The 8,815-nt window shown below is 34.5% G+C and overlaps 1 protein-coding gene across 1 annotated transcript in view; it reads left to right on the forward strand.

Moving 5' to 3' along the window:
- The window catches only part of LOC107713889 (piezo-type mechanosensitive ion channel component 2-like), a 130,110-nt gene that overhangs the window by 100,734 nt on the left and 20,561 nt on the right, over window positions 1–8,815 (forward strand). The window contains exons 27-32 of the mRNA XM_016519539.1: window positions 368–455; window positions 761–882; window positions 1,887–1,958; window positions 2,596–2,699; window positions 4,858–4,978; window positions 8,504–8,572. Coding sequence (XP_016375025.1) covers window positions 368–455; window positions 761–882; window positions 1,887–1,958; window positions 2,596–2,699; window positions 4,858–4,978; window positions 8,504–8,572 — 576 coding nt within the window. The remainder of the gene's footprint in view (window positions 1–367; window positions 456–760; window positions 883–1,886; window positions 1,959–2,595; window positions 2,700–4,857; window positions 4,979–8,503; window positions 8,573–8,815) is intronic.

The raw sequence follows: 8,815 nt of genomic DNA on the forward strand, positions 1-8,815 counted from the left end.
CCGCTGAGTGCCATTAAACAGCTTGAAAGATCAAAGACAATTTTTAATATAACTCCGACTGGATTCGTCTGAAAGAAGAAAGCCATATACACCTAGGATGACTTGAGGGTGAGTAATTTGTGGACTAATTTTCATTTTGGGGTGAACTAACCCTTTAATTGTCACACAATAAAAGACAACATGACAGCTTTACAAAACAAACTGATCGTGATAAATGAATATGTAGATAAAAAGCACTACAAAGAGTGCATTTGAAGCGGTTTGATATTTTAAAATGTCATAATTTTGTTATGAGAGCATTCCAGACGTATTCAGACTGTGGTTTGTTTGTTTCGTGTCTCTGTTCCTCTTTGTTTGTCTGTCAGAGGAGCGGAGTTGTTTCAGGCGACCATTGTGAAGGCGGTTAAAGCCAGAATAGAAGAAGAGAAGAAGTCCATGGATCTGCTGAAGAGACAGTGAGTTCAGTGTGAGACTCACAATGCTTCATTGTTCGCTGGCAACTGCTGCATTCCCTTTTCACGCAGTCCTATGAAATCATGCGCTGACTGATGCATGAACACACATTAATGAGACACACAGATTGCTGCTTATTGCTTTTTCTCTGTCACAGTGTTTCTTATAATTTATCCAGCATTTTTAGCTCCTGAGAGCCGCTGGTTAACCAGTGTTCAAGGGAACAGCTAAATTAGGTCAGCTCAAGCAGACAGGCTGAGGACTCAAGATAACATCTTCTCCGTTTCCCTCTGTCTGTTTCTCTCAGGATGGACCGCATCAAAAGCCGACAGCAGAAGTTTAAGAGAGGTAAAGAGAGGATGCTGTCTCTGGCTCAGGAAAGTGGGGAAAGCCACTCAGGTGTCAAGGAGGAAGAGGAGGATGATGAAGGTATATTTACACAAGAGCATTTTGGACTCAGAAATATCATGTTTTCACATCTCAGGTCCAAAGTAAAAAGTTTTTTTTTTTTAAAGAAATTAATGCTTTTATTCAGCAAGGATGCATTAAATTGATCAAAAGTGCCAGTAAAGACATTTATAATGTTACAAACGATTTCTATTTCAAATAATTGCTGTTCTTTTGAACTTTCTATTCATCTGTGAATCTTGAAAAATAAAATGCATCACAGTTTCCACAAAAATATTGTGCAGCACGACTGTTTTCAACATTGATAATAGTCAGAAATGTTTCTCGAGCAGCAAATCAGCATATTAGAATGATTCTGAAGATCATGTGACACTGAAGACTGGAGTAATGATGCTGAAAATACAGCTGCGCATCACAGAAATAAATTACAGTTTAACAGAGATTCACATAGAAAACAGCTCATTTACATTGGAATAATATATCATAATTTTTAATGTTTTTACTGTATTTTTGATCAAATAAATGCAGCCCTGGTCTTCTTTCAAAAACAATTGAAAATCTCACCGACCCCAAACTTTTTCTCATTATACAATAAACATAATTACATTTATCAAATAATAGATTTGCAATAAAAATAAGTATATTTCAGTATCCAGTTAATTGTAATATTAATAAATCATAGAGACACAAATGGCACAGTTTCCTGAGAATAATCGAAATATATTCATAAGTAGAATACACTTAATTCATATAAATTAAAAATAACAATTGTGTTGTCCTACACACGTTTGACTGAATCTTTGTCGAAACACGCTTTAGTCCAACATCAGTGTCAGTGAACTGAAGGTTCGTAAATTCCACAAGTGCCTGCGTTTAACTGCGGTGTTAAATGCATTGCAATCAAATCTAAAACACATGAAACGCACATACCAGAGCTCTGAGTAAATGTGCGCTCTTTGAAACGGTTTTAATGTTTTAAAGAGTGTTGTGTGATGGGTTCAGTGAAGCACTTCTCTACATTACAGGAGACGACAGCAAAGAGAAGAAGAAAGACAAAAGGAAGCAATGGTGGAAGCCTTGGGTTGATCATGCGTCCAGTTAGTGTCTCCCGAATGCTCATTATTGTGCAACTGAAATAAAACTATTCATATTCATTTCAGAAGACCTCAATGTTGATCTGATGTCATTCGGATAAATATTGCAGCTCAGATTCACATTTGAAAGGGGAAAATCATAAGATTTCTTTGATACCTCAACTGTTTCTTCTAAACAGCAGTGAGATTAAATAAAGAGCAAAATGAGACTTGTTTCTCAAATGTGTTTGCCCTAGAAAAAAACATTAATAATCTCAAATTTGTCTGCCCAGAGATCTCAACAATGTCTCAGATTGAGCTCAGATTTGCTAAAATACCAACATACGCAATCATTAGACAGAGATTTCAATGTGAACTCAATATTTCACATCTAAGCATGATTTGTTTCTGTTTTTGCTTCAAAAATTTTATTAAATATAATTTAAACATGACTGGGCACTCTGTTTATTCGAATAAATAAATACAAAATAAATCATTTTAAAATAAAATAATACATTTTTAAAACAATGAAATGCAAAATAATTAATTTAAAAAAAAAAATACAATTATTTTAATGGTTTTGTTTTCATTACATTTTATTATTGGTTTTATTATGTTTTTTTCAATAGAAAAGTGATGTGTGATATGTTGTCTCTTTTAGTGGTCCGAAGTGGCAATTATTACTTATTTGAGACAGATAGTGAGGAAGAGGAGGAAGACGAGGACAAAAAGGACGAGGAACCTCCCAAAAGATCAGCGTTCCAGGTAAATATTCCAGAAACTTCAGTGCTTTACTGCATGCGCACACTTTTTAAGTCGTATAACTGTGCTTAATTGTGTTGTTCCCACACGAAACTGTGTTTAACCTAAATGGCTCTGAGTTACGAAAATGTTTCAATGTTTTCTTCTTTTGTTCCCTCAGCACTTAACAATGTTTCGTTATTAACCAGACCACTAATCGAGCGGTAACATCACTAGCGCCCTGACTAACCCATCCCTGCTCTGTCGTCTCTTGTAGAGAGCTATCCGAAAGTTTGCCTCTGCTTTGCTGGCTTTACCAAAGTCTGTCATTAAACTGCCCAAAACTGTACTGCAGTATGTAATCAGGGCAGCCAAGGTACTTCACAATGCCTGATATATCTCCTCTCTTCTTGTATGCTGTAGTGTGTGTCAGCTCTCGACAGCTATGGTGCTCCACTGCATTTTCCTGCTCTCCAGTTGCTCAAGATGCATGCATTTGCGGAGATCAAATAGAGCCGAAATGTCTGATTATTACAGTTGCACGTCAATCACCTGGCCGCCGTGTAAACAGAGCAGATACGGTGCATTGCATGCCAGGGAAATGCAGTGTATTATGCAGTCGATTGCAGGAGCATGCAGGGCTGGGTGATTTATTAACTATTCATGATATATTTGAGATAATGTTGCCATTAGGAGAGTTTTATTTAGCTGGTATGAAAGCGTGAAGATGTTTTAATAGCTGATTTAAACATTTTAGAATTGGTAAGTTTGATTCATTTCTAAAACTTTCTAAAATTAGAACACAGTCCATATTAATATCTTGATGCTGAACTCTGGTTAAGCACTTCTTTTATGTTTTATTGATTCATGTAAATGAAAATGATTCAAATTCATTTTTGTGTGTGTGTGTGTGTGGGGGGGACATACACTGTTGATCAAAAATACAGAAAAAAACTGTAATATTGTGAAATATTATTGCAATTTCTTATATTGGTTTCCTATTTTAATGTACTTTAAAATATAATTTATTTCTGTTATCAAAATTGAATATGCTGATTTATTATCAGTGTTGAAACTGTTGTGCTGCTTAATATATATATATTTATATATTTATATATATATATTTGGAACTTGTGATACTTATTTCTTTGATTCTTTGATGAATGAAAAGTTCAAAAGAACAGCATTTATTCAAAATGGACATCTTTTCTAACAATTTAAGTCTTTACTATCACTTTTTATCCATTTAACACTTGCTGAATAAAAGTATTAATTTCTTAAAAAAAAAAAGAAAGAAAAAAACTACTGACCCCAAACGTTTGAATAGTAGTGTATATTGTAACACAAAATTTATTTTTGGAATAAACAAAGAATCCTGAAAAAAAAAGTATTAAAAAATCCCAAAAATATTGTGCAGCACAACTGTTTTCAACATTGATAATAATCAGAAATGTTTGTTGAGCAGCAAATCAGCATATTAGAATGATTTCTGAAGATCATGTGACACTGAAGACTGGAGTAATGATGCTGAAAATACAGCTGCGCATCACAGAAATACATTATATCTTAAAGTATATTAAAATAGAAAACTTATTTTAAATTGCAATAATATTTCACAAAATTACAGGTTAATAGATAGATAGATAGATAGATAGGAATAAAAGGATATCTGAAAATATGAAGATAATATTTTTAGCTTTATCATCCAGCCCTTGATGCATGTGAGTTGCAGATGTTTTTCTGGGGTTTGGTTGTGCCAGTTAAACAAAGGCTGTGTTTTTCTCCTTTGTGAACAGTGTAATCATTCTTTTTTTGGACGAGACCTGACACCACAATCACAATGTCTGTCCTTTGGAGCAAAACATCCCCTAAAGCTGGTTCCCTGTCTTGTGTATAGTGTTGGTGTCTTTGATTAACAGGAATATCTGACGCTTTTCCTAAAACAGTCTGTTTTGCCGGCTCAGTTAAAGGCTGGTTCTGGACTGGAACAGTGTGCAAGTTTATACCCCGCATGTGTATATTTGTTTTTCACTAGAGGGGCAATTCAATTGGGCTCAAAGACTGGTTCAAAATACCACTGAAGTTAGAAAGAAATTAGACTGGATTATAAACACCCAACCCAAAAGCAGCTCACTATCCCACTTGTCCATTTCTTTGTCTAACGTGATCCTCTGCTTCTCAGTTTGTGTATCGTGCCTGGATAACTGACTCAAAAACCGCCATGAAGGAGAGAAGTAAGGAAAGACGGCGATTCTGGCAAAGGTACACGGAGCGCAGCACGAACAAGAAGAACCAGAAGCAAGGTACGATTATATATCGATTTTAAACCAATCATACTCTTCCTCTGCGATCAGGGGATGGATGGATGGACAGACAACAGAGACAATTAGACAGATGGATAGACAAACAAACAAATGGACAGATTGATAGACAGATGGACGAACAAATGGATAGATGGACGGACGGACGGACAGACAGACAGACAGATAGATGATGGATGGATGGACGGATGTCCAGCTCTGGTCTATAGCTCTGTGTTTCTCAGAAAGACATGCTCGGGTCATTAATAGTCATTTTGTAAACACAAGCGCGACTACTGGGAACATCAAGCGCCTCATTAAACCCCTCTGCTGCAGTTTGTAAATGGAGGCTCGCTCTGCCAGCGCTCTCCTGGCGGCAGCTTCCAGGCCCCAGCATTCTTGGGTCTAAGAGATGAAGAGGGCCGTGTTGCATTCGCTACGGTCAATTCATCCCACATGATGACTGGACGGGGTTTCCACCCTCTCGCCAGATTCAGGAGCCAGCTAGAGCCAATAAAACATTCAGTTAATATAGTTTTAAAAAATAGCTTCCCCAGCACACTCACATTTTGAAAATGTGTCTTGACTGAAAAACTGATACATTGCTGTAACAAATAGGGATGCACGATATTAGATTTTTGCCGATATCTGATATACCGATATATATATATATATATATATATATTTTTTTTTTTATATACAGTATATATACCCAGTTTTGACCCTAGTTTTAGTTCCTGTCTCCCAGGAAACGACGTATTCAAGGGCTGGCAGCAGCCTTTGTCCGATAGCCAATGCCGATACAATATATATTTCCTTTTGTTTTGAAACAACACCAAGTCTCTCCTGTGCGGAAATTATAAACAAATGATTTTTAATTTTGGTTAGTTTTGTGCAAAAAACGTTTTTGTTAGAAGTAATAAACTTTATTAAAGTTCTTTTTTTTTTTAAATGAGATTAAATTGAAAGCCTTGAAATAATTTATAAAACCAATCTCTGCTGTGCTTTTTTTTTTTTTTTTTTTTTTTTACTTTACTGTTTTTTTTGTAACTCAGTTTGAAAGTCTTGAAATAATTTATAAAACCAATCTCTGCTGTGCTTTTTTTTTTTTTTTTTTTTCCTCGGACAGATGCAGTTGAAACCTTAACACTTTATTTGTGGATTTAACATTAATAGATGGTCTAAAGCAAAAGAGCTGTAAAAATTCAAAAAAATCTTTTAGAGCTCCTTATATTCAAGTTTTCATAATCCATTTGAAAAAATGTGACCCATGCTGGCAAAATGAGTCTAATGAGTCTAATCTGCAGGCAAAAGGTTTTCACAAAAATGAGTTCATTAAGCCCTCATCTAGCGATCCCAACGCTCCATATGGTTATTAAACATCTAAAATTATCTTTATTTGTACGTTTTCTGAGATAAGTACCTTTTCTCCGCTAGCTTCTCCCACTGACTCTCATCTGAAGCGCACGCATAAAGACGACACCGACGGCGTGCGATCCCGATACACATGCACATAATTAAACAGTAGCTATTTATGTTAGAGCACGACCGATATGGGTTTTTTGGGGGCCGATGCCGATACCAATATTAAGGCGTAAAAAGACCGATATCGATATATCGGCTGATATTCTTTATTTGTAGGCTATATTATAGTACACTATAGTCAAAAGTTTGGACACACTTCACATTCGTGTGTCCCAACTTTTGACTGGTACTGTATATAGAATACATAAACAAATTTTTTGCAATGATAACTCATATGTGGTGATCAAACACTTATAATGATGTGATGTGTATTTAACAATTTAACAATAAACTTTATTATTCAAAATGAGTCTGACATCAGTGCACTTAACAGTAAAATTCACTTATTATAAATAACTTAAAAAACACAAATAGAACAATATATATATATAACTTGAATTAAGAAAATAAACAATGTAACTGTGTAGGGCAAGCAAGCTACTGCCAAACCAACGTACAGTATAGTCAAAAGTTTGGACACACTTCACATTCGTGTGTCCAAACTTTTGACTGGTACTGTATATAGAATACATAAACAAATTTTTTGCAATGATAACTCATATGTGGTGATCAAACACTTATAATGATGTGATGTGTATTTAACAATTTAACAATAAACTTTATTATTCAAAATGAGTCTGACATCAGTGCACTTAACAGTAAAATTCACTTATTATAAATAACTTAAAAAACACAAATAGAACAATATATATATATAACTTGAATTAAGAAAATAAACAATGTAACTGTGTAGGGCAAGCAAGCTACTGCCAAACCAACAGGGGCAGGTTTATGCAGGAAGCACAGCTTTTCCAAATGTAAACATCTTAAATGAATAAATAATAATAATGAATAATATTTTTTCACAAATTCTGTGTTGTGCATTTTCTGTTAATCAAATGAACATGCAGAACATGAGGATTCGTATTTAAATAGGCTCATATCGGCCGATAATATCGACAAAAAGATATATCGGTCGGGCTCTAATTTAAGTATTCCCAGAGACATAAACTATTATGTCTTAAGTGAATTTTTGGGGAACTGTTGGGGAAAAACATCGGATGTGTAACATTATATTACATCTGTGCATTAGAGCACGTCTTAATGTAGGCCATCTGTCGCATTAACAATAATGTTAATCAAATGACAAAAGAAAAGAGGGAATCATTTGCTGCACTTGATTGAATTGCTTTTGTAGTTTTAATAATCAATTTATTTGTAATGAACACACTAAAGTGAAAATTTTTTCCATTTGAATTTGTTTTTCTTACTTGAATGCTTTCGTTTAGATGCAAAATAATAAAAAAAGTAATACACTTTACACTTATTTCTTTCTTATATTTGTTCTTTTTTATATCTGTTCTTATTTATAACAAAAAATAGCTATATTGTCATTAGATAGATGGATGGATGGATGCATGGATGGATGGATAGATAGATAGATAGATAGATAGATAGATAATATTTCTATAGATACTATTAATATAGTAATGATTATTAAGAAAATAATTGGAGGAAAAGATGAAATGTTGCTAGGTGAGCTTCGGAACCTTCAGAAAACTTTAACTCGATTTTTTTCTCATAATTGACTTTGCTGACTCTATCGACTTCAAACAGGTGTAGCTCAGTCATTTTGTGTCCGATTCCAACAACACACACATCATTTTGAAGGTCTATTAATGGAGCATGTCAAAATAAAAATAACTCATTTTTGATTATTTGCTCATTGTGACTCATTTTGCCAGCACAGGTCACAAATATATTAAATATTACTGAATAAATCTGTATATATCAAATTATTTAATTTACATGTGTCATGTTTGTGATTTTTATTCATGTAAGCTATAGCTTCTGACCTTTAAATCAAAACAGACTCGTGAGTTTATGACATCGATACTGCTTAATTTATTCAGAAATCGTGCATCCCTAGTAACAAATCAGGGTAGATGGTTATCATGTGTTTATTACATTGTAATAACACTGTAATTTTTTCATCATCTGCAGTGCATGTGGCCATTGAGGAAGGAGATCAGGAGGAAGGTGTTACAGAGCAGGAGGTATCTGATGGTCCAGGTGAGACCAACTTCAAAAGCCTCCTCATATTATGAGTTACAATCGTCTTATGCATCAGTATGCATATAGTTGAGGTCAAAAGGGGGTGAAAACTTTTGAACAGAATGGAGATGAGTACATTTTTCTTATTTTGCCTAAATATCTTTTTTTTTTAATGCATGGTTTCTCCTTCTGGAGCATCAGTGAGCATTTGATCCCTCAGTTGTCCTCAGAATGAAAAGATAGATCTCAAAATCATACAGT

The sequence above is a fragment of the Sinocyclocheilus rhinocerous genome, unplaced genomic scaffold (genome assembly GCF_001515625.1).
Source record: "Sinocyclocheilus rhinocerous isolate Xijiao unplaced genomic scaffold, SAMN03320098_v1.1 scaffold642, whole genome shotgun sequence".
Taxonomy (NCBI): Eukaryota; Metazoa; Chordata; class Actinopteri; order Cypriniformes; family Cyprinidae; genus Sinocyclocheilus; species Sinocyclocheilus rhinocerous.